This window comes from Schistocerca cancellata, chromosome 11 (genome assembly GCF_023864275.1).
Source record: "Schistocerca cancellata isolate TAMUIC-IGC-003103 chromosome 11, iqSchCanc2.1, whole genome shotgun sequence".
Taxonomy (NCBI): Eukaryota; Metazoa; Arthropoda; class Insecta; order Orthoptera; family Acrididae; genus Schistocerca; species Schistocerca cancellata.
The window spans coordinates 162,420,695-162,447,530 of NC_064636.1; the positions used below are offsets into that span (position 1 = coordinate 162,420,695).

The 26,836-nt window shown below is 42.3% G+C and overlaps 1 protein-coding gene across 9 annotated transcripts in view; it reads left to right on the forward strand.

Moving 5' to 3' along the window:
* The window catches only part of LOC126108717 (zinc finger protein 431-like), a 101,495-nt gene that overhangs the window by 22,054 nt on the left and 52,605 nt on the right, over window positions 1–26,836 (forward strand). For 6 of the 9 annotated variants that reach the window (XM_049914038.1, XM_049914040.1, XM_049914039.1 and 3 more), the window contains 3 exons: window positions 1,792–1,854; window positions 7,453–7,545; window positions 8,471–8,551. In XM_049914038.1, the coding sequence (XP_049769995.1) occupies window positions 1,792–1,854; window positions 7,453–7,545; window positions 8,471–8,551 (237 nt within the window). The remainder of the gene's footprint in view (window positions 1–1,791; window positions 1,855–7,452; window positions 7,546–8,470; window positions 8,552–26,836) is intronic. The other 3 variants (XM_049914042.1, XM_049914041.1, XM_049914043.1) reach the window with 2 other exon arrangements.

Here is a 26,836-nt window from a genome sequence, read left to right on the forward strand (position 1 = left end):
CACAACAGTAGAAAACTGGAGCAGACTAAGGAGTATCTAAATTCCACTGTCATTCTCACTTAATACAACTGCACGGCCACGATAGTTGGGTAGATCAATGGACTCAGATGTTTCTCATCAAAAACTCGGTCTATGGCTAAACATGGCACACTTAAAACAGTATTCAGGATTACCAAATCGTCGAATCCACTGCTGAACATGGGGAATTGAATACCAATAACAAGCTTGTCTAGTTGCTAGATACTACCCTAACCCCTTCCAAGGCAATGCCACAAGGTATTAAGTCGTGCAACACAACTGAAATCGGGCAGTTTTTCAGATGAGAAAGCTTGTTGCATAATGTGACTTCCACAGAGAAGAACAAATAGCAAATACAGATAGCCAAGACCACACCAATGTACTGTCTTTCATTAACACCTGTGCCTGCAATTATTAACTCGACAGAACTTTTGAAGGGCTATTAGTCACTCCATTCTGTCAATTGTGGCTGAATGGCAAATACTGTCGACGTACCCTGCGTGGCTCTTATCGTGCCCCATGGCACCCCGAGCTCCAAGCCAAAGAAGTGACATCACCAGGTGCAGGATGGGAATTCAAAGAGGTAGCCCGTCATGCCTCAGATAGTAATAATAATAAAATCATAATGATCATTATTTGTACTAGTATATTAGTATTATTGTAGGCAGTTAATTAAAACAAATATCAATTAATAAGATGCTGCTGTATTCTTTCTATCTTTTGCCCAGCATCTCTCTTCAAGGCATCTTCTTTGCGTACACCATTTTGTTTCATTAGTTTGTCGATATACTCTTGCTGAAAGTTAAGTGGTCTACTTTGTTTCTATCAGTACGATGATTTCCAATAAAATATTATTCTTTGGCTGCTAATTATCCAACATCCTCAACAGATCCCAATATCAGTTTAATGATTTTCTTCCTATGCTATCACTGTTTCATTTGTTCTCATTCCAGCACTTCCTTTGACATTATGCGTTTTTCAGTCTTGATATGCTGGTGTTGTTCCATAAATAATCTTTCCAGAACTTTGTCTTCTTTTGAGATCAGCAAGTAAAACCCATAGTTCAGATCCACAGAATAGGACTGGTGTAGCCTGTAGCTTACTCTCTCTTTTTGTTCTGTTAGAAACGTGCTTGTCCCACCAAAAGGAATTCATGAAGTTAGAATAGTATTAAGTAGTGTGCCAACGTAGGGTGTGTGCGTTTAATAATTTTGTCATAAATAAGCATTCAGTGCAACAAGGTTTTGATGTAACTGTTCTAGACATTTTATTATTCTGATCATAAAAGTAGTATGAGTGATGTGGCACTTGACAGTCCAGTTTCTGCTCCCTCACACAGTTGGTGTAAACTGTATTGTAATTTGATATGAACAACATTGATTTTATGAACAACATTGAAGTCATTGTTTCAGGTAGTAGCTGTGTTATTTTACTTCATTACACTATCATTATATGCATATGTAGATAATGAAGCTAGAAAATATGATTGAAAACAATAGCATAGGGAGAAAGGTGAGATGAAAGATCATAATGAATTTTCAAAGGTGTTGTCATTAATTAGTCTTACAATTTTTTGCTGCCTCCCATTGAAGTATACCATAGTTAACTCGTCACTCAGAATTTTGAACTCAAAAGAGAACACTTAACAATAACTACTATTTAGTTATAAAGTAGTGTGATGGTTGGGGTTTATCTGTGTGATACATTTTATATAATATGGGAGGACTGTGACTGCTTAAAAGTACTTATTACAGTTTGTTATTTTTGCCACAGGCCCAAGATTATCCATGCAGCATGAATGTAAAAGAAGAGTTGGAGGAGGGTGTGAATAAGGAGGTAATTTTAGAATTTATATGACTACATGGAAGTAATCTTGTTGAGCTGTGGTGAAAATAATGAGATGGTAATCAATTGTGTGTGTATTCACTTTAGCAGTCCTGTTTTTACTTTAGGGTAAAGATAACAAGGGTTGCAGTATTACAGTATGCTCCAGGTTGGAAACGAGGAAACCGGTAAAATAGAATATTTTGTTACACTTTACCCATATGGATTTAAACATTATCTTTGAGCAGGTGAAGTAGTTTAGCTTGTGAGTTTGTAGAATTGCTTCTTTACATTATAAGTACAAATAAAAATTAAATGAGATAGCATTGATGAAGTTATATGAAAATTGGTACCAAGTCCCAAGACTCAAGCTATGATTTCCTGTTTTAATGAGTAGTTCCCTTAATGGTTCCGTGTATGTGAACTCCAGCATAGGATGTTTTTATTCGCCATGTGATACTGCTGTGACAGTTACAGAATCATTCAAGAAAAATCTACACAAAGTAGTGCAGAAAAAGTAGGTGATCCTGACCTACTGAGTAGAGACTAAGATGTCTGTGCATACATTGCAAGTGGTATGGACAGGCAGTCTTGTGAAGTACTTCAGAACAGTTTTCTGAAAGCTGTCGTAAGCTGCTAGTTTAACAGCCCACACAAAATTGAAATAGTTGAAATACTCCAACTATAAACAGGCTTGTCCTTACAGATGGTATTAGTACAGAGAGGGGCTAGTGATCATGATGCCAGCACAGCAACAGTGGTAAATGAAACTTCCTGGCAGATTAAAACTGTGTGCTGGACTGAGACTTGAACTCGGGACCTTTGCCTTTCAAGGGCAAGTACTCTACCATCTGAGCTACCCAAGCACGACTCATGCCCCGTCCTCGCAGCTTTACTTCTGCAAGGTTCACAGGAGAGCTTCTGTAAAGCTTGGAAGGTAGGAGACGAAGTACTGGCAGAAGTAAAGCTGTGAGGACGGGGCGTGAGTGGTGCTTGGGTAGTTCAGATGGTAGAGCACTTTCCCACGAAAGGCAAAGGTCCTGAGTTTGAGTCTCGGTCCGGCACACAGTTTTAATCTGCCAGGAAGTTTTATATCAGTGCACACTGCGCTCCAGAGTGAAAATCTCATTCTGGATGGTAAATGAAGTTAATGAATCCTTTAAGAGGGCTAGGTGAATATATTTGCTAGAAAGAGCAGGTAAGTAGTTGTTAGCATCCCATTTAAACAATGAGAATGTCATTTACTTCCCATATGATTTACATAGAGGAAGATGGATAAACACTAAATGGACTGTAAATCACATACTGAATAAGTATGTGGTGAGTAACTGGATTACAGACAGAAAAGACCCACTGTGGTTTAATGTCAGAATCGGAAAACACTGAGGAAGCAGACTGTTGTACTCTCAGTTCAAAAAAGTATGCACAGTGGTGACAGGCAAGTACTAATGGAAATTCTTCTGTCTGTAAAAAGATCTATGCGTGAAGCATACAACTACCACCATCATACATGAGCAACAGATTTTACAGAGAACATGAGACATTTCTGGTCAAAGACTTCTATCCAGGCAGTCATTGACCAGTCTGGTGTGGCTTTGGAGGAAAGCAGAAGGTGGTCACTAACCCCTCTCTGTATTTAGTTATCAAGTTTGTGCAGGAGGATCATACCAACATATTGTTGTTTCACTGTCACACAGACTCCTGTATCAGGAACATAGTAATAGGATCCCTGGAGTAGAGAAGCAACTGGAAGAGTTGAAAACAAAATAGTTGCCATGTCCAAACGAAATCACAAATGATTTGTCCAGAGAGTACTCTACAGCATTGGCCTCTTACTTAGCTTGCATTTATTGCAAATCTCTCACCTAGTGCAAAAACTCAGGTAGCTGGGAAAAAGTTCAGGTGGCTTTTGTATGTAAGAATTGTAAAAGAATGTACCTGCAAAATTGCAGACCAATATCATAACACTTACTTGCTCCAGAGTTCCTGAACATATCCTCAGTTCAAATATAATTAATTTCTTTAAGACAGAAAAGTTTTTATCCCCAAATCAGCATTGATTTTGTGCAATACTCATCTTGGTCTTCTATCAAATTACATACTGTGAACCATGGATGATGGGCAACAGGCTAGATTCCACAGTCCTATATTTGCAGAAAGCATTTGAAGAGTGCACCACTGTATACTGTAAATACAGGTATGAGCATATGGAATAGGTTCCCCGATATATGAATGGTGCAAAGACCTCTCAAGTAACAGAGGCCAGTACTTTGATCTCAACAGCAACTGTTTTTTCAGAGACAAGAGTATCATCAATAGCGCCACAGAGAATGGTGCCATATCTATATATGAAGTGATCTGATGAGCAGCATTCTGTGCCTGTTTGCTAATGGCATTGTGTGTGGGGAAGGATCATCACTAAGTGACTACGAGGATACAAAATGACTTGGACAAACTTTTTATGTGGTGTGATGAATGGCAGGTGCAGAAATATTCAAGTAACTGCCGATGAGTAGGAAAAACAATCCCATAATGTTTTATACAACATCAGTATTCTACAGATTGACAGTCTGGTCAATAAAATGTTTAGGTATAACATTGCAGGGGCCGGCCGGAATGGCCAAGTGGTTCTAGGCACTACAGTCTGGAACCGTGCGACCACTACAGTTGCAGGTTCGAATCCTGCCTTGGGCATGGATGTGTGTGATGTCCTTGGGTTAGTTAGGTTTAAGTAGTTCTAAGTTCTAGGGGACTGATGACCTCAGAAATTAAGTCCCATAGTGCTCAGAGCCATTTGAACCATATCATTGCAAAGTGATATGAAGTGGAACAAGCACATAAGGATGGTAGTAGGATGGGGAATGATCAACTTTTTTTGTATTTGGGAAACTGTGGTTCATTTGTTAGGGACACTACATATAGAACACCATAGAAGTGCCTAGTAGTAGTACTTGTTGTTGCTGTGGTAATAGATGCCATCCACGATGCACCGTTTGGTGGCTTGCACAGTTTTAATGCAAACGTACATTCACAGCAGCCAGAAAGAAGATAATCAAGCTGCAGATTCCATGTGAAATGCATTCTCAAGCTTTATAAGTTTGGAAAGCCCGTTTGTGAGGCTAATAAGTTGTTAACTGGTGTATGTGACGGAGCCAAGGATCAGCCATCTGCTTGTGTCATGAAGAGAATACATGACAGAAAGGTAAACATAAAAATAAACTAGAGGTAAAGCTGTCATCATCCTGGAGGTTTTAAACACAGTAGTTCTTTACTACACACAGTCCTACTGACTACCATGTGCTGTTACCCTCTTTTCACATCTGAACTGATTTACCCAACTAGTTACAAAGTACCTGCTGTTCAACGATCAAGGACCTTTGGATTTGTAGTGTCACAATTACCCATTGAGCCACCAAGTACTAGAAAAAGGTAGAATCATTTAGCAGTAAAGTCCAGAGCTATAATCCTTATAATTCCATATGGAATGCACTCCAAAAGTAGATGATGAACACACCAGAGGTCACGTGACCATAAAGTGTAGTTAGCAGATTCAGTTACACAAAAAACGGTGCTAAACTGACACCTTTCTGCCATCCGAATTGTTCATTTATGGAACAGTGGTTTGCACATGTATAGAAAAAGTCAAAGATCATTCCAGTTTGTAAGAAAAGTCACAGGAAATACGTGCAAAACTACAGACATACCTAGTTGGTGCAAAAATCTTCTTGAATGTATTTGTGATGCTGTATGATGGCTCTTGAAAAAAAAATAAATTCATCTGCAAGAATGGAAATGGATCCCATAATTACTGGTCATGTGAAACTGTTTAGTCTGCTTCTCCACAGTGCTGCCACAATGTAGTCAGCCTGTAAAATGAGACCATAGTTCTGAAGCAGTATCTGTGGGAAAGCTAGCAAAGTTGATGTGCCTTTCAATGACTTAGTACTTCTGCTATGCAGTTAGTCATTACTTTATGCCTTAAATTATGTGAAAACAGTAAGATACATTAGAACTGAATGGTACAAATGGATAGATGTGATGTACCTGCCATTACCACATTGTAAACTATACAAGTACATTCTCTTGTGATGGTGTCCAACAGTCATAGCTAATCCACAAAACATATGGAATGAAAATGAATGTTTGCATAACTGCTTACTTATTTGTGCCAAAAAGTATTTTAAGTATAGTTATATATGTTGGCAATATAAGAATGTTATTGAGTCTGAGAATCCTACTTTCACTACTGTTTGGGGGTTACCACCAATAGCATGTGCTTTCATTTGTTGCACAAATTTCACCCATATTAATTCGTGCCCTTCGTCTCCCCTCCACTCTTCTGATGCTACCATCCCACAGGTGTGTCATCTGTCTCTTCAGTGTACATTCCATGGCTTGCTAAATATTTCAAGGGTTTCTGCTCAATGTTTCAGCCAGCTTTGGTCCAAACGTATTTTGAACATGAGAACTTTCTTGGAGGGCATTACATTCAGGAACTACAAATACATCAAGAATTTACTGTTAACATGTTGATGGTAGTATGGTCTTTACTTTGTATGCAGTCTGACTAGTGTGCATTCATCAGAGGACCTCAAACAACTGCCTAGACTAAAAAACGCTTGCTTTGTGTAGTGCACCAATGACCCATCAAGTATTTCTACAATTCTCCATCTCATAATGCATTTCCAGCAGTCTGCAGTTTGGGCAGTCAGAGAATCAATGAAGCCTTTGGTTGAGACCCTCCACTCACACCAAACCAAAAGACTTGAATCAATTCTGGGAATGCTGATACAAACTGTGTGTGCTGCATGCACTCATGTGTGACACATGGGCTCTTCACAATTTGTGCTACCTCTCAATATAAACTGAAGGTGGCCTCAGAACCCAAACGATGGGTATCATTGGCACCAACATCAGCCACAACTTGTAGACAGCCACACCCTGTGTGTTTCGTAGCCACAGGTAGGACATTTTCCACATCTCAGATGAGGCTCCATGGCAGACATATTCAGTACACATAGGATTCATTTCCAGTCCTGGATGCCATTTCCCTAAGGAGCTCCATAATGCGTTTGATGTTGGAGGTCCTGATTAACTAGAAAACTTCTCTCCACTTGGGCCTGTCTGACCCTGATGAATGAACACCTGCCAGTCCACTCACAGGGTCAATGGGTGAGGCAGCCTCCACATCACTCTCTGCCTCAAACAGCGCTAACTGCTACGACCCATCCCTCACCATTTGGTGAGGACAACTCAGCCACATTGGGTACACCACAAGGTGTCTTGACAACAGAGCCAGTGGGCAAAATAGGTGGCACCTTAGGCATCCTATGTGATGAGCCAGATTCTCGGCCCCCACCACTACAATAGGCAGCAGCCTGAATGCTGCTGAATATGGCAAAACGCATCTTCAGCTGTCTCCCTGCCCCCACGCCCTGTCTCCCTGCCCCCACGCCCTGTCTCCCTGCCCCCCCCGCCCTGTCTCCCTGCCCCCACGTCCCCCCGCCCACCACCACCACCCTGTCTCGCCCCCCTCTCTTCTCCTGTATGACTGTGCCATGTAGGAACAAGAGACAGATGCCCTGATACGTCACTTTCTTGGTTTTTCAGTTTCTTGAAGACCCATTAAAGGCTGGCGACCCTAGTGTTTGTGTAAAGCAAGACCCCGAACTGAAACACCGTGCTGCTGGATCTGAGCATAATGTAAGTTTTCACACAAGCACTGTATTGTGCAGGAAGTGTAGTAAGAAACTCTAGTTAGATGTGTTATTTGTAGGGTATTACCAATAGTATTTTAACAGCACTTGTAACATGCATATCTTTATGAACCATTACTGTTGCATTAATTTTTTATTGTGTTTCTATGTAATGATTGCCTTAAGTACATATTTGGTGTAAACAGAGCAAGGAAGACTTCCTCTTGGAAGTAATTGTTAATCTTGTTACATCTCTGTGTCACAGTGCTGTAACATATGTGGAACTAGGACATGTGATGGGTGTATATTCTGGAGTTCCCAGTCACTATTCACTGTAGTATTTACATCATTACTGAAATCCTGCTGTGGAATTCCTTATGATTTTTCTCCAGTACACATGACATAAATTTGCATTGTTCCCTAAAGAGCAGGCACTGAAAATACATGGTGATATGGGGAGAAGCTGTGTAAATAACATTAAATTTGGGTAATTTTGATGATAATGTGTGGAATGCCACATTCATTTGATTAATGACCAAAAATTCCTCTTGTTTATGGGTTTACTGTTGGAAGATTATTTGCATCTTTATATTATCTGAGTTTAATTTTGAAATGTTGCCACACACGTATATCAAATTTGTATATGGGAGTACAACCATCTGATAGAGTAGGCCATAGTGCCTCTGAAATCAGAGTGGATTATGTGAGAGGAATAGAAAGTGAAAGTATGCCAAATAAGTACGACACAATGGCTGATAGCAAAATCAGGGGCAATAGAACTGATTTGGATGCATTCTGATACACTCTCTTCACAATTGATAAGAATCTCTGCAAAGTTGGATGATACTAATGAGAAAAGAATATTGAGAGCTGTCATATACACACAGAAGATAGCAAGCAGTTATAATTCACAGATTGTGTTCTTCTTTCAGTCTGTTGAAGATCCATTGGGAATATCTTTGGCCACTGATTTTATCAAGGAGGATCCTGAATTAAATATATCTGAGAATACTGTAAGTATTTACATCTCTTATGTATTGCATGTATTCAAGTAGTAAGTCTTTTGTTAAGTGTGTAGAGTAAAAGATGCATTGCAGTGGAATTGTCACAGATTGTCAGTTCTTTGGAATTTGTTGCTGTTTGTAATCGTAGAGTATTCTTGTACTCCTGCACTTGACTTTCATATCACCTCTTACATTCTGACTGTTTTAAATATAAGTGGAAGGGGACTAGTGGCTGGTATAATCCTGTTCTCAGTAGCCCTTGTTGTTATCAACTACATTGTATAATGGTTGTCTGTGATGGTCGCGAAATTCACATTTAGATGAAGTGTAAGTTCTAATAGTGTAGGTGATTTGAGAATTATTCCTACTTTCAACAACTTCTGATAAATAGAATTGAAAAGAACACTGGCTGTTCATATCTTTTGTGTGAATCATAATTATTCTTGAGTTTGCCCTAAAATTTTTTTGGGATTTAAAAAACAGAGATGAAATTTGTGGGTTCTAGATCAGCCCTGATATGTTGGACACAACCTGTATATATTGTGGCAGCTTCTGTGGTACCTGTTGTATTACTTATAAAATTTTCATTAATAGAAAAACTCATAGATTTTAGTGAATGATTGTACATAGCTGAAGCCATGTATGGCCTCACCATTAGAGTCCTGGCAGATCTGAAGAAGAAAGATTATTTTTTTAAATATGCTTTATGACCTTGCTAAGGGAAGGAGAAGCTCACATTGATAAACATGTCACAAGAATGAAATTAGACAAATATTGGGGAACATTCAACACACATTTGCGAAGGTTAGGTACTAGCTCACTCTTGATCTGATTGTTCATAAACAAACTTTCTGAAGTTATAAAGGATTTTTCAGGCCCTGAAATATTAGCTTCTTCAGACACTGGAACCTTTGATTATACAAGCATACAGGTCTAGGATCCAAACTATCATGCTAGGGACAGCTCAGAGAGTATATAAAGGAGTGTAGCTGATTCACAGCTAACAGGCCAAGACTTAAATGTCACAGGGACTCATGTTATGCCATTTTAAACAAATGGAAGGGATGCATTGGCATCACAAGTAGACAGGACAGTAAGTGAAACAGTAGTAGTATTGTTCCACAAGAAGGATTTTACAGAAATGAGAATGCTGCACATAGTAGTCAGGGATGTGCTTATGAGGAGTTTGGCTAAAACAGTGATCTGTAGGTTGTCCTAGGGCATAGCTGTAGTTGTCAAAGTGGCTGGTTTGTAGTTGGTGACCACTTACCATGAAAATACAAAAGGCCATACTGGCCTTCATATGCAGCCCAAGAGATCACAGGTCAAACAAGATGTCTCCATGGTACCAGGGCCAGAGGTTCAAGGATAGCGTCTACTGCATGGAGTGCTGCTCCCATAGCAAGTGTGAAGAACAGTGTGTTGCTGATTGTGTGGTCTGGAATACCATGTCATGTGGTTGGCACTGAAATCACTGATGTTGTACCCCACTTGTTACTTTGAAAATACGTAACTTAGATTAAACAGTGGTAGACACCTGAGAAATCTACGAATAGGATGTGTGACCATAACAGTGATGCTGAGTAGTACATGCAGTTGTGCAGTAAATATCTTAGCTCTGTCAGCTAGAGTGGACATGCAACCTTTGTGGTCTCGTGAGCATAAAATGCATGAGCTTAATAATGATGCAGAAAAATAGGGCTGACCATTTTGATACTGGCACATCTCCAGCAAGATTCTGTAGTAATTGTGGAATTGGGAATTTTATTAGGTAATTGCATGAGAAGCTAGAGCAAGCTAGCAAGGTAGCAAATTAATACTTTGTTGGAGAAGCAGTTCAGTGCCAGGCTGCTACATCTGTTACTGGTAGATTCAAACAACACACAAGTGTAACAGAGATCCTTCAGGAACTCAAATGAGAATTCCCAGAGGGAAGGTGATGTTCTTTCTAGAAACACTATTGAGAAAATTTAGAGAACTGCCAAGCTGACTGGTGAACGATTTTGTTGTATCCAACATACACAGCACATAAGGACTTGAAGGTGAAATTTGAGAAGTCAGGGCTGATTGAGAGGCACATATACAGTCTTTTTCACTCATATTTGTGTGTGGAATGGGAACAGAAATCACCAGCAGGGTTATGGGGTTCCCTTTGTGATGTGCCATTAAGTGGATAGCAGAGTATAGATGTATGTGGAAATTCTAGGTAAAATAAGTAGCTGACCTATGTAGTAGGAGCAACAATGATATTTTTAATAGTAGTAAATGTACATATACATACATACAAAATAAACTATTACTAGTTCCCTTAATTAGCCGTGCAAGTAGAATAGCACTAGTCACAAACAGCTGGTTGTCACTACACTTCACAGAGATAAATCCCTGTGGGAGCTTCTGCCTTAAGATTTGCAGTGTGGCTCATCCCACATCCATCCACATCTTCATTTATGGAATGCAATGTGTAAATTAAAGAATGAATAAATGAATAACATTCACACCATATCTCTAGCCAGGGCAGAGATTACAGTGTTGAAAGCAAATTTAATTTTCTGAAAAACATTGTGGAACATTCAATAATAGGTGCAACCCATCAAGACAAATTAAGATCATCATATTTCACTGAAAGAAGTTATACTTGTATAAGCAATTCCTCGAGGATGTTTAAAATCATCAGATTTCACAAGACTATAACTTTATTTATTACAAAGGTACAGAATTGGGGTCACATTTTTATTTCTATACATGCCTGCAAAGCCTTTATTTCCAAAGGAACCATATGATTTTCATGTTGCTCACATTTTGTGTGTGTGTGTGTGTGCGCGTGTGTGTGTGTGTGTGTGTGTGTGTGTGTGTGTGTGCGTGTGCATGTGTGTGCATATACAGACGTATTACTATGTAAATTATTCAGTAAATGAAACTTTTATTGGTTCATCCACAAAATAATTCTGCCATAAATTCTTTGCTTTACAGCACATCTTTTTTAAATTGTTTAGGTTAAAGTTACCTAACAAAAAATTTAAACATTCTTCCTGACCTACCTTCTGTGTAGTAAGAATCCTTGATGTTAAATTCTTCTTTGGATATCGCAACTTAATCAGTATTTTTAGTTCCATATCTGGCAGCAAACATGATGAATTTAAACTTAAAATGCCTCTAACACTGTAGCCAAACAAAACGTATTTTGTAACATGGTCTACGCAGTTCAAATCAGCACACAGGAATTGTCATACTGTTCAGTACATCAGGTATGTAATGTGAAGACAAAGATTCTTCATAACATTGTAACCTCTACTTGTAACTTTCAAAAAGTACACTCCTGGAAATTGAAATAAGAACACCGTGAATTCATTGTCCCAGGAAGGGTCAACTTTATTGACACATTCCTGGGGTCAGATACATCACATGATCACACTGACAGAACCACAGGCACATAGACACAGGCAACAGAGCATGCACAATGTCGGCACTAGTACAGTGTATATCCACCTTTCGCAGCAATGCAGGCTGCTATTCTCCCATGGAGACGATCGTAGAGATGCTGGATGTAGTCCTGTGGAACGGCTTGCCATGCCATTTCCACCTGGCGCCTCAGTTGGACCAGCGTTCGTGCTGGACGTGCAGACCGCGTGAGACGACGCTTCATCCAGTCCCAAACATGCTCAATGGGGGACAGATCCGGAGATCTTGCTGGCCAGGGTAGTTGACTTACACCTTCTAGAGCACGTTGGGTGGCACGGGATACATGCGGACGTGCATTGTCCTGTTGGAACAGCAAGTTCCCTTGCCGGTCTAGGAATGGTAGAACGATGGGTTCGATGACGGTTTGGATGTACCGTGCACTATTCAGTGTCCCCTCGACGATCACCAGTGGTGTACAGCCAGTGTAGGAGATCGCTCCCCACACCATGATGCCGGGTGTTGGCCCTGTGTGCCTCGGTCGTATGCAGTCCTGATTGTGGCGCTCACCTGCACAGCGCCAAACACGCATACGACCATCATTGGCACCAAGGCAGAAGCGACTCTCATCGCTGAAGACAACATGTCTCCATTCGTCCCTCCATTCACGCCTGTCGCGACACCACTGGAGGCGGGCTGCACGATGTTGGGTGTGAGCAGAAGACGGCCTAACGGTGTGCGGGACCGTAGCCCAGCTTCATGGAGACGGTTGCGAATGGTCCTCGCCGATACCCCAGGAGCAACAGTGTCCCTAATTTGCTGGGAAGTGGCGGTGCGGTCCCCTACGGCACTGTGTAGGATCCTACGGTCTTGGCGTGCATCCGTGCGTCGCTGCGGTCCGGTCCCAGGTCGATGGGCACGTGCACCTTCCGCCGACCACTGGCGACAACATCGATGTACTGTGGAGACCTCACGCCCCACGTGTTGAGCAATTCGGCGGTACGTCCACCCGGCCTCCCGCATGTCCACTATACGCCCTCACTCAATGTCCGTCAACTGCACATACGGTTCACGTCCACGCTGTCGCGGCATGCTACCAGTGTTAAAGACTGCGATGGAGCTCCGTATGCCACGGCAAACTGGCTGACACTGACGGCGGCGGTGCACAAATGCTGCGCAGCTAGCGCCATTCGACGGCCAACACCGCGGTTCCTGGTGTGTCCGCTGTGCCGTGCGTGTGATCATTGCTTGTACAGCCCTCTCGCAGTGTCCGGAGCAAGTATGGTGGGTCTGACACACCGGTGTCAATGTGTTCTTTTTTCCATTTCCAGGAGTGTAGATGTGGGAAATTATTTACATTTTTGCTCTTCAGACAGGAAAATTGATACTACAGATAAACCTTGATGCAAAAACACAGATAAGGTTCAGAAAATTATATTTACTCTCCTGTTCACATTTTGGATTGGCTCAAAACTACAAATTTGTCAGACAAAATGGCTGGTCTTCACTTAACTTCAGGAGTTGAAATAGCTAGTACTGACAATACATGTACACAAAGGTACAAGGAACTTCCCTAGCTTTTGGAATTATTATTTCCTTCATCTGGAAAGAGTTAGTAACAGATACAGGAAGGTTAGGAAAGAAGGGCTGGTCACTGAGACCTAAAGTGTGTCACTCACAAGGAAACATCACCAATTTGACTTTATATTTTATACATAACAAAAGCATACAATGTTTTATGGACTATGACATTTTTTTTTCCCCAAATAAAAAAATCTTACATCATTCAGGTGTGTCTTATACTCAAAATTAATTTTAAAATGTCCAGTGTTTGATTTAAAATTCCTGCCAGGCTTAAAGGCCATATATTCAATGCTGTGGGAAACCTATAACTATCTGGCAACACGATTCAACTGGCAGCAGCAGTGCACCAATGCAATGAACATGAGCTGTAGAGCTTAACAAGCTTGTTAACACTGTCCCCCTCCTGCCCCGCCATCACAAACCTAGAACACTGTCAAGCCTATGATGTATCACAGCAGTGTACAGTGCTAGTGAACTTGAACTGAAAGTGATTTGTATTATTGATAGCAGAAGAGTATTTTCTTTAGTAGATTATTAATGAAAAAAATAGGGGTTTCATATGATGTGGGCTATAAATTGAAGATAATAGCATATGCAGACCAATATGGAAACAGAGCAGCTGAGTGGCATTTTGGTCCTCCTCCAACAGAAAGAGCCATTCGTGATTGGCTTGCCAGTAAGGAAGAATTGAAAAAATGAGTAAGACTACATGTGCCAGTTGAGGACTGAATGCAAAATGGCCTAAACTAATCTTATATCCAGAATTAAAGCAACAAACTACTACTTCCCCATCTTGTGTTTCATTCACAATACAATCCTGCAAACTGTAACCAGATGTCCGTATGATCGTGTTCTGCATGGAAGATGGCATTCTGGTCAACTGACAACTTTGCCAATGATGTCAGGGGACGTATGAAATGAGGTAGCGTTTGTTGGGTAACCTCACATTCAGAATCACCATGTACACAGCTACAGTCAGTCAGTTTGACACAGAGAAAATGCCTACTAGACTTGGCATTGGAGGGCCATAGAAAGAAAGGAAGCAGGACAGTCAAAAATTGATGTGGCCTGATGGCTTAGTGTGAATTGTGCTGTTTCTTGGATGTAACTACAGTTCATAGAGACTGAAACTGTATCCCAAAGTCCAGGTCAGGGTCGACAACATGTGACTTCTGAAGAGAGGACTATTTGGCTGTAAGGTCACAACAGACTGCCTTTGTACTGCACGGTAGCTGGCATATAAGTCTGCAGCATCCGCTGGACGTGTTGTATCAAGGTAAACTGTGTGCAGATGGCTGTGGCAAAGTGGCCTTTATTGTTGGAGACCTGCTGTATGTCTACCTCTGACATATCTTCACAGAAGGCAATGTCAAGAGTGAGCAGGCAGCTTGCTTGTGACTAAGGGCAGCCTGCCCTGTCTTGTGTTTGAATGGTGGACTCCATGCTGCATTCCAGGATGTCACTGTGGGTGTCACAGGTGTGTGGTGTTGGCTGTGATAGTGGGACAAGTAGCATACGAACTGCTTAGTACTTCTACACTTCAGATTATGTTTGTTTAGTGTTTAAGGCATGTATTGTAAATACTAATCTGGTGGCAAGTGATGAAAAACTTCCGTCTTTCCACTAGCATGTTGCAACATTGGCTGTTGCTATACTATGCCCAGCTGGCTCTGCTTTGCAAAGCAAGTTGGCCATGTTTTGCTTTTCAATGCATAACACCGTCACCCATGTGCATCTGGCTGTTCTTCTGCTGTAGCATATTTTTTGACCAATTATGGTCAATACACTACATTGACCTTTTTATCAAGACTCTGTCTCTCGGATTGACCAAACTATACTACCCATTAAACCAGAGTTGCTGGCAACAAGTATTTCCGGCCTTATTTCACCACTTATGTATCGTTTTAACAATTAGTTACCTTAACCCTTTCACTGAAGCTTATAAATTTCCATAGGGCCCCTTGCCCTGCACCTTGACTGAAACACCATGCTACTAATGTCATTACTGTGCTTCTTGCACAATTTTTTCCAACTTTATACATCTCACTTAAAAGCGAAAATAAATTGATTGTTCTTCATACTATATCACTGTGCATTCTGCTGCTTTTATGCTTGGGTCATCCAACGCAGTGGAACCTGAACTATGGCTGGATCCGAACTCGGTCATGTTCTTTGTTTTTTGTGTACCAGAACAACACCAGGCTCAGCAGAACAAGTGCTGCTGCAGTGGTTGGTATGACAATGGTGAGTGTTGTCTCATTCTGGTGCTGATTTTCACAATATGAATTTACATGTTGCAATAACGTTTCCAGGGAGATTGGTCCCTCCTGCCGGTTCAGAAGTGTGGTTACAGATTACATTAGTTCTGGCTCTAGAGTTTGATTTAAGCTGGGCGGTTTGTGGCAGGTGGCACTTCCATGGGCTCTTCTGGCCAGCACAAATGTGGCTGGGAAATGCTCAAGTGAGTTATCCCTGCAATCATGGTGGACAGGCAGAAAGTAGGCCCCATTACTTTGGACACTGTTCCATTTAATAAGAAAGCATTCACCTTTCATTCTACCCTCATTGCTGATGTACCCCTCCACTTCTTGTATCAACTAGCTGCTACTACCATCTTCACAAAGCCCATGTGCCTCGATATGCTGAAAGTACAATTCTGGCTGGACCACTTTTTAATTGTATTCTCTTTCCTCCTTTCTCCCATTATCAATTTCACTGCACAGGAATCCTGCCCCACTCATATTACCATACGCAGACAGACTATGTTTTTCTCTCGGTGGCATTTTTGTAACTTTGCTTCCTCCATTTCTACATATCTTCCTTCATCTTTTGCAGTTAATGACAGTCGCTGAGTTTTTACTCTTACAAATTTCTTCAGTGTTCCCCTTGTGACGAGTTATGCATGAATTATGTAGCACTCATGATGTTCTTGTTTCCCTGCTACTGTTACAGAAATGGAAATAGAAACTTTTCTTCCATCAGTTCTCAATGATGCTGTGGCTACTCCAAATTAAAGGGCAAGTCTTTGTGCCCAGGTTCTGAAACCAACCTCAACTTTGGTGATAGTTCCTTCTGTACTTTCCTTAGACCCTTTAAATACTTCCCTTCTTGCAACAAATTTACCCCCAGCTGGAACACTATCTTCTGTGGACTGCAACCATTTTAATAACTACTTCCCTCTCTAAGACTTCTACTTGGATTTGTAGTTCTTCGATATTCTTAGTAATATGTAATACTGCTGGTTTTCTACTTCAGCTATCTGCATTCCCATGCTTCTTCTCAGTTTTATGAATAAGTTCAAAATCAAATTCGCTTAGCCTTGCTGCCCATCATGTCAACCTATTGGGAAGGATTCTTTAACCCCAACAACTATTTTAATGTCGTATGATCTGTTATTACTCTGAATGTTTTACTGTACAGATAAAATTTGAAGTATGAAAGTCCATAAATAAGGTTAACTTCCCATTCTCCATTGTGGAATAACTTCATTCTTCAGAATTCATTTGCCTTGAGCGTAAGCTGCTGGATGTTCTACACATTCTACCTCTTCTGATAAGAGACAGGCTGGTGCATGAATTTACGCATCACATAATAAAACAAATTCTGTATTAAAATCTGGAAATGCTACAATTGGACTCAATGTTTAAGCTTCTTTTAGCTCCTCAAAAGCATGCTGGCACTGTTCTGACCACACAAATTTAGTACCCTTCTTCTAACAATTGTCAACCTTTTGGCAGTATCCACACATCCATAATTCACAAGTCCAGAGTGACTGCAACTCTTTTACAGATTGTGGTACGGGAAATTCCTATACAGCACTAATTAATATTGGTCAGTGTTACATCCATCTTTTGATATGTCCTAGGTATGCTATCTATTCCATCAAAAAGTCACAATTTTTTGTACTCATGGTTAACTTCATTGCTTTTAACCTTAGGAATACTTCCCTTAAGCACTGCATATACTGTCTGCTGTCACTTCCATAGACGATTATTCCATCAAGATACACAGCATTTCCATGGTTTCAAACTTCTGAGAATTGTTTCCAACAATCTCTGAAATTTATACAGGTGCATTTTTTAATGAGGATGGCATCTTTCTGATTTGGTAGTGTCCCCATGGTTCCTGAAATGCTGTTTTGTGTCAGTCCTATGATACAGGCTCTATCTGGTGATACTCACTCTGCAAATCCATTGTTGAAAAGTATTAGAATAGCTCTAAATGATCCATAGTATCTGTGATGTTTGGGAAATGGTAGGCATCCATTATGGTTTTCTCATTTAGGTGCCTGTAATCAAACCAAACCTATATTTTTGGCACAAATATTCCTGCCCACTGTCGACATCACATTCTTCAAGTATTCCATCTTTCAGCTGTTGATCGATTTACAACTTCAAAATTGGGTGAAAGTTGGTAGCTCTTCTGTATGGTTTGTGGTAGACTGATGACTCATTTGATATTGGTATGCAGTGTTGTGCAATATGCGTACCTGATAATGGTCCTTTTGGAAAAAATAAACCATTGAATTCCAAAAGTAGTTTTGTCATCTGTTTGCTCTTGCTTCCCTCTAGATGCTTCACTTTTGCTCCTCATACAGTTTCAGTGATGTCTGGCAATGCTCTGTGGCTGACACCCCGTATGTTCCATTCTTCTTCCTGCAAGATATTCATATTGGAGATTAACAACTGGTGTGTTAATCACGTGCCCTCTGTGCTGAAATGGTACGTAGAAACAGGTATGGGCATGATATGTCTGTTAAATAAACAACCCACCTGATCTAATACTTAATTCTCTTCTAATGGTTCCATCACACACAAAATTCCTGCCGGCAAGCTGGACTAGACACTGACCCAAAGAAATTTCCTAGTACCCTTAGATACATAATTATGCGAATCGAGTCTTAATTGGTTCATCTTTCACAATAGACTCTTCTTGCCACCTCTCTATCATGAATTAACCTAACTGAAGCATTTTTCTGCCATATTCCACCCTATGTAGCTTGAAGTTGAGTATGGCACAATGCTGATAAGGAAATCTAATCCACTATCATGTTGTACCCCTCAATTGAATGTGACACAATCTCTAGTCATTGTTTAAATTAAGCTGTATTCAGGTGGATGCCTGTGTCCACAGTCCTAATGGTGTGATGATGTCTTTATTCCCACTCCATGCAGTCTGTACTGTGGTGGGTCCAATTGCGTACATTTCACCAGATCACTACAGGTGACTGAAACATTCTCCCCTGTGTCCAATGATATCATGGAATCATTTTTGTTCCTATTCTTCTTATCCCATACAGATCTTATGGCATCCACATCTGCATACAATTTTGTATCTAGTCTTACTGGGAAGACCATAGGTGGACCAGGGATCCCAGCTAGTGTTCAATACCTTATTTCTACCTGCTCCTCTACTTTTAAAACTGTTACTTCTTCTTTCTTTATTCACATCACTCTGAGGCTGGCAACACTTTGTCCTTACATGGCCTGTTTGTCCAAACTTGAAATGTTTTATATTAGCTGCAAACAGTGTCCATTTGCCCTGTATTCCAGTAGATGAATTGATCTCCTCACACACTGTAGTTACTGCACTGCTGTGCGCAAATCTGTCAGACACCCTGTCCACACACATTCTGACATTTCTGCATGCAGCCCTCTTAAAAAAGCTTTGAAGACCCTCTGCTATGCTTCTTGCAAAATAATGTCATTAACTTCAGCATCCTGCCCCAATGCACAGGTATGTCCATTGATTTTCCTTATCCTATCTGCAAATTCTTCCACAGTTTCTTTATTTCTCTTAGTTATTGCTGTGAATTGTTCCCTATAGTGTCTGGCACTATTTTGATCCATATATCTTAGAATTAACCCTTCTTTAAATTCTACGAATATTGTGGCTCCCTTCACAGCCCCTGTATACCCTAAATATGTTTTTACTTCCTTTGTTAGTATCAGTTTTGTAACAGTCAATAATACTTCATTAGACCAACCGTGCATCTGAGCCAGATATTGAAGGTGAAGACATGCTCATTGTCAGTTATTTTACCAGGACAAGGACCAATTAAACTTTTGTCTACAAATTTACACTGTGTTGAATGATCGTGATCCTGTCAACCCACAAAGTTCCTTATTTTCTGCTGGTAATTCTGTTACCTTCTCGAACAATGTGCATACTACTTCTGATTGTGGTACATATTGTGTCTCTGGTTCTATTCAAGCTTTGTCCTTGACAACACTCACTTTGAGAACTAACATTCACAAGACAAGAAGACAAAATACATTAATTTAATTCTTACATGTAATTATGAGCCATATTGTCTCCCAGCATTGCCTAGCCGTATGGCCCAAATGATTACATGTGTAACATTTTTCTAGAAGTGATTTCATACATTGCACTTATGACCCTTGAGGTTACACTGTGCACATCTAACAGTCACTAACTAGTCATACCTTCCATTACCTCTAAGAGTAGAAAAATCCACTGGTTCTCTATTCGCAATAAAATCTACGTTATAAAATTCACGACTGTCAGATAGCTTTTCTATGACCAAAATATAAGGATTTTCTTTTTCTTTAATTCACTGTAACATAGGGTGTAAGTTCAAACATTGCTCTAAGAAGTGATGGCAAAGTTCTGACATCAATGTTGCATGACCCTTGGATTGTCACATGTAGAGGGTGAAATGAGGTGTCTTTTTTTTTTTCTTTTTTCCAGCCCTCAGCTGTAGTAAATCAGGAACAGCTTGGTAGAGGCTCCCAGTTGCCTCTTAAGTGAAATAGTAGACATCTGTCATTGCTGACATGTCAAGGAGCAAGGCTGAATATGGGGTCACTCAGTGTTGCTGTCAGCAGTCACTCTGGCTGCGACAGCAATGCAGCTGATGATGGCCGTAAACTTCCTCCAGTGAGCAGCCAGCTCCCTCGTGCCTCACAGCAGGCTACCCTGTGTAGTGGTCAAACGGCAGACCCCATAGTGCATTCTAGGATGTCACTCTGGGTGTCACAGGCTTGTGAATGATGTTAGCTCTGATATTGAGACAAGAATCATTTAGTACACAAATAGCTGAATGCTTATTCGTTCCAGACTATGTTCATTTAGGGCTTCAGGCAAATATTTTAAACACGACTGGTAGCAGGTGAGGAAAGGCTCCCGACCTTCTGCTAATGCACTCCAGTGTTGGCTGTTCCTGTATCACCCCCAACTGACTCATCTTCGCAACACCAGTTGGTTGTGTATTGCTTTGCAGCATGTAATACTCCCACCCACCTGCAGCTGGCACTGTTGCAGCTCACTTCTGCTCTGGCGTATTTTCTGACCAAATTCAGTTGACATGCTACAGACGAAACCCAACAAGGACTTACACCAGAGAGAACATTGAAAGGACCTACAATCACACCAGTGTGTCACTGAAAAAAAGTTGTTGTCTACTGTAAGAGAAGACATTTTGGTCAAATCTTTCAAGAAGTACTGCATAGGTAATGCTCTGGTGGGCAGTGAAGACCATCTCTTATATGAAGAAGACAGTCGTTATGAAGGAGAAGTTCAATTTTGATATTCAGGGGCCTTTAGGTCAGTGCAGTTCTATACACAGAATTGTTGTTAGCCTGGCTTTGCAATCTAATATTGCAAATTGTAAAAATGTTACTTTTTAAAAAGTGCTTAAGTATGAATGTGTACCCTATAGCCTGCAGCATCTTATAGTCTGTAAAATATACTGAGGACCCTCACTGATCGTAATTATCCTCCCAGCCTTCTACAAAATTAAATATATCATGCTTTATCTTTCCAGTCTCACATTGTATGGCCACAGAGGATCATTCCCCATGTTACTCAGTACCACCCAGGACTGGAGCAACTGAATTACATTCCCCACCAGGGTTTTGACTACCTCTCGTCTTGCCCTGAAGCGAGAAATGTTCTGCCCACTATCCTTCCCACACACCCCACAGTGGTATTCCACCATCCACCAAACCTACACAATCTACTCACCCATCCCTACACAACCCCTGCTTCCAACCCCGTACCTCATGGCTCATACCCCTGTAATGGATGTAGATGCAAGACCTGTCCCATACATACTCCAACCACCATCACAAACATCACCTATCCCATCAAAGACAGGGCTATCTGTGAAACTAGTCATGTTATCTACAAGCTAAGCTGCAACCACTGTGCTGCATTCTATGTGGGCATGACACCCGACAAGCCATCTGTCTGCATGAATGGCCAGTGAAAAAAGTGGACCACCTGGTTGCTGAGAATGCTGCTATTCATGACATCCTTTGTTTCAGTGACTGCTTCAAAGTCTTTGCCATACGGATCCTTCACACCAACACCAGCTTTTCTGAATTGTGCAGGGAGAACTTCCCTTCATTCACGTAACTCGCTTGGCCTAAACCTTCATTAGTCATTGTCCTCACCCATTCAGCCTCCTGTTCCATTCCAGCACCATGCACCCCTCATCATTCCACCATTGCACCCAGTCTTTTTACTTCTCTCCTTTGCTGGTGCCCCCCTTCTCACCTCTCCCCTGCCCACTGTCTAATTGCTTGACAGCACCTAGCTGCCCTACCCTCTTTCCACCTCATCCTTGCATGCTCCCCAGCAGCACTGCACTGTAAGTCACCCCTACCCAATTATCCCTCCCCACTCCAGCCTCCTCGTTACCCCTGCCCAGTCACCACTCTCATCATGCAGTGGTGCTGCTGCTCACAGTGTGGCTAAAGTTGCCGAGACTGCAGTTGTGTGTGTGTATGTCATCTATTTTTGACGAAAGGCCTATGGGCCAAAAGTTTTATTTGTCACACTCTTTTTGTTGTTCCTATCTGCAACTTAGCATCTCTGCAATATGGAAAATGTCAACTTTGCTTCCCCCTGCAGGTCAGGGGGTTAGAATAGGCTTAAGGTATCCCTGCCTGTCATAAGACGTGACTAAAAGGAGATTCTCACTCTTCGACTCTATAACTTCAGGTCCCATTTTATGGTTTGACCTGCCACTTTCCAAATTCTACAGAAGTGCGGGCCATATGGGGAAGGATGCCTTACGTGGTGCATTAGTTATCCATAGTTCCCCTAGATTGGATGTAATGAGCCTATTGTCTTGGCTTTGCATCTCCACCTGCAATTCAACTATTTGGATGAGCACACTTTGCGGGGTATGTCATCTTCTTCCATTTTCTCCTGTACTCCTTCACCCTCATGGCAGTTTGGATTTCTCTGCACCCAATATCCAGCACGGTAGCCAGTATGTTGTGGTGGGGCAGTCATGTACCCATTTGGTGGTAGTCCCCTGACAACACAGGGATCGCACTGCTGATGCCTGAGCTGTAAACTACCCATGTATGCCAAGGAGTAGATGCCTGTCTTCCTGGGGCATCAGGACTCCTGGCAATGGCCAGCATGCCATGTGGCCTTTGCTGTCACTGGGTGGCACCCATGGGGAGAGCCCATGATCGGAATGGGTGGCATCAGGGCAGATGACCCACAATGAGTGAAGGCATCCCTTGCTGGTGACTAAGACACCAGCTGTCTCCAAGAAGGCAAGATCGAGTACAAAGCTGACAGATATGATCCTAAATCTTTTCCCTCCCTTGCTACACCATGGGAGAAACGTAGGGCTACAGAAAGAAGATAGCCATATTCGCCTCAGTATTTAGTCTGTAGCAGAATGGACAGGGACTCTTTCTACCCATGAAGCCTCAGATTTTTAATATCTTGAGGATAAGTTCGAGAAAGTGGCAGCACTGTCCAAGATGAGAAGCAGTGCAGTCTCGATTCAGACAGCATCTCCAGCCCAATCCTGGGCATTACTCACTTGTGACCATCTGGGTGATAATCCTGTTTCTGTCACTCCCCATAAAATCCTCAACATGTCCAGGGGATTATTTTGCATTGCGACCTCCTCTTGCAGTCTGACAAGCTCTGTGCCAATGTAGAATTGTGGGGTACTTTTTTTTCTTCTGGCGCATTTACAGGGGACCCAAAGACAACAGGGTCACTACTGGTGCTTTCATCTTGGCCTTTGAGGATGATTCATTGCCTGAGAAGGTCAACGTGATGATTTACCACTGTGATGTTAAACCAAATGTTCCTCCCCATATGTGGTGCTCTATGTGCTGGAAATTAGGGCACATGTCTTCCCGCTGCACTTCCAATGCCACATGTCGAGACTACGGATGTCCACTGCATCCAGATAGTCCCTGTGTGCCCCTTCTCACTTGTATCAGCTACGGAAAGCAGCACTCCCCCGGCGTGCCAGACTGCACAGTACTCCAAAAGGAGTGGAAAATCATGAAGTACAAGACCCTGGACAGATTGACTTACCAAGAAGCTGAATGTAAATTTGAACGATTACAACCCATATGGTTGACGTCGACATATGCTGCAGCTACCTTACCATCGCCTTCACAAGTACCTAGTTTAGGAGCAAGCCCCCCCCCCCCCCTCCTCCCCAAATGCAGGGGACATCAGTCCCCACCCACCAGTCAGAGAAGAAACAGTCTCTGGCTCATCTCGTGTGGAAGCGGTCGCTTGGGACTCTCTCTCCCAAGGTCTCCACTAATGCTACAGCGGACACTCGCCAGTGGCTAAAGGAGCCAAAAGCTGCTGGTCAAAGAGCTGCACGGTCTTCCTCCATGCCTGAAGCTACTTCAGAGAAGTCCTCTCAGCAAGCCGCTAAAGAGAAGTGAGAGGGCAAACAAAAAAAAAAGAAGTCTGCTAAGAAAAAGAACCCTCAGGTGGCCTCAACACCACTACTAGCTACCAGTTCTATACCTGCGGATGAGGTGGAGATCTCAGCATCTACTGAGGACCTGGATCTCACTTGATGCCTCATCCACAATAGGAATGGATACAAATACTCAATCGGTGGTAGCAGATGATGCTGATGTGTAACCTGCCTCCTTGCATGCTTCATGCCTTCCCAGCCTCACAATAACCTCATCCTCCAGTGGAACAGCAGCGGCTTTTTCCACCACTCGACTGAGCTACAGCAAATGTTTAGGTTTACACCTGCTTTCTGCATTGCCCTCCAGGAAATCTGGTTCCTGGCAATGCGGACCCCTGCCCTTCATGGCTATAGGGGGTATTACAAGAACTGTAGCAACTATAATAGTGCATCAGGTGGAGTTCTTGTCTATGACCTGAACTCAGTATGCAGTTAACCGTGCCCCTTCAAACCACTCTTGAAACTGTGGCTGTCAGGATAAGGACAAAGCAAGAAATAACTGCCTGCAACATATATCATCATCCAGATGGTGCAGTACCACTGAAAGCATTGGCTGCACTGATTCATCAACTCCCTAAACCTTTCCTACTTCTGGGAGATTTTATCGTCCAGAACCCCTTGTGGTCAAGTTAGAGATGTCAAAACTCGACCTCTGCCTCTTAAATACTAGGGGCCCCTACACGTTTCAGTGTGGCTCATGGCACTATAGTTCACTGAATGTCACATTGAACCCTATAATGCTCGATTTACAGAGTGGGAGTTCCTCAGCGCCCTTGAACATTGCCCTGACACAGCTCCTGGGCCAGATCAGATCCACAGTCAGATGATCAAACATCTATTGTTTGACTAAAAGTGCCATCTCGTTATCATCTTCAACTGGATCTGGTGCGATGGCATCTTTCCATCGCAGTGGTGGGAGAGCACCATTACACCATTATTCCAGTGCTCATATCCGTAAAACCCCACTTGATGTGGATAGCTATTGGCCCATCAGCCTCACCAACGTTCTTTTTAAGCTGTTATTATGTATGGTAAGTCGACAGTTGTGTTGGGTCCTGGAGTCATGTGGCCTACTGGCTCCATGCCAGGGCAGTTTCCGCCAGGGTCACTCTACCATTGATAATCTAGTTTCCCTTGAGTCTGCCATCTGAACAGCCTTTTCCAGACGCTAACACCTGGTTGCCGTCTTTTTTTGATTTATGAAAAGCTTAAGACACGACCTGGCGAAATCATATAATTGCCACATTATATGAGTGGGGTCTCCAGAGCCCATGCCAGATTTTTATGCAAAATCTCCTATCAATATGTACTGTCCATGTCCAAGTTGCTGCCTCCCGTAGTTTGCCCCACATTCAGGAGAATGGGGTCCTGCAGGGCTCTGTATTTTTAGTGGCCATTAACTGCCTTGCAGCAACTGTCAGGCCATCGGTCTCGTGTTCTCTGTACGCAGATGACTTATGCATTTCATGCAGCTCCTCCAGTACTGGTGTTGCTGAGCAGTGCCTACAGGGAACCATTCGCAAGGTGCAGTCATGGGGTCTAGCCCACAGGTTCTGGTTTTCAGCTACGAAGTTGTGTGTCATGCCCTTCTGTCGGTGTCGTACCACTCATCCGGAGCCAGAACTTTACCTTAAGGATGATCCACTCCCTGTAATGGAGACATATCGATTCTTAGACTGGATTTCAACACGTGATTGACGTGGCTTTCTCATCTTGGTCGGCTGAAGTGGAACTGCTGGCAGCACTTCAATGCCCTCTGGTGCCTGAGCAACACCAACTGGGGTGCAGATCGCACTAAGCTTCTGCAGCTCTATAGAGCCCTTGTTCGATCTCGTCTTGACTATGGGAAATTGGTTTATTGTTTGGTGGCGCCCTCAGCGATATGTTTACTCTACCCGGTTGACTGGTAACAGGAGGTTTCAGGACGAGTCCAGTGACCAGGTCGGAGTCCCTCCATTGAAGGTTAGACATGCACAACTGCTCGCCAGGTATGTTGCACACATTCACAGTTCTCCAGAGCATCCACATTACCATCTCCTTATCCCATACACGGTATTTCATCTCCTGAATCGGAGGCCCAGGTCAGGGCTTATGACTGCAGTTCGCAACTGATCTTGTCTGTCTGGAGTCCTTGCTTTTACCACCTATGCTCAAGGTCCATTCATGTACACCTCCATGGTGTACACCGAAGCTGAAGCTTTGTTGGACCATTCACAGGGTGCTAATGGATGAGTTAACTCTGCAGCTCTCGGCTGTCACTTCCTCTCGATTCTTGACGAGTACCGGGACCGTGAAGTGGTTTACTCGGACTGCTCCATGGGTGATGGTCACATTGTCTTTGCATATGTTCATGGAGAGCATACTGAACAGCACTCCTTGTCAGACGGCTGCAGTGTTTGGACTGCAAGGCTAGCAACCATTTCTCGTGCTCTTGAGCACATCCAATGTGCCGTAGCAAGTCGTTTCGTCTCTGTGCTGACTCCTTGAGCAGCCTACAAGCTATCGACCAGTGCTACCTGCACCATCGTTTGGTAGCGACCATCCAAGAATCCATCTATGCCCTGGAATGGTCCAGTCATTCCGTGTTGTTT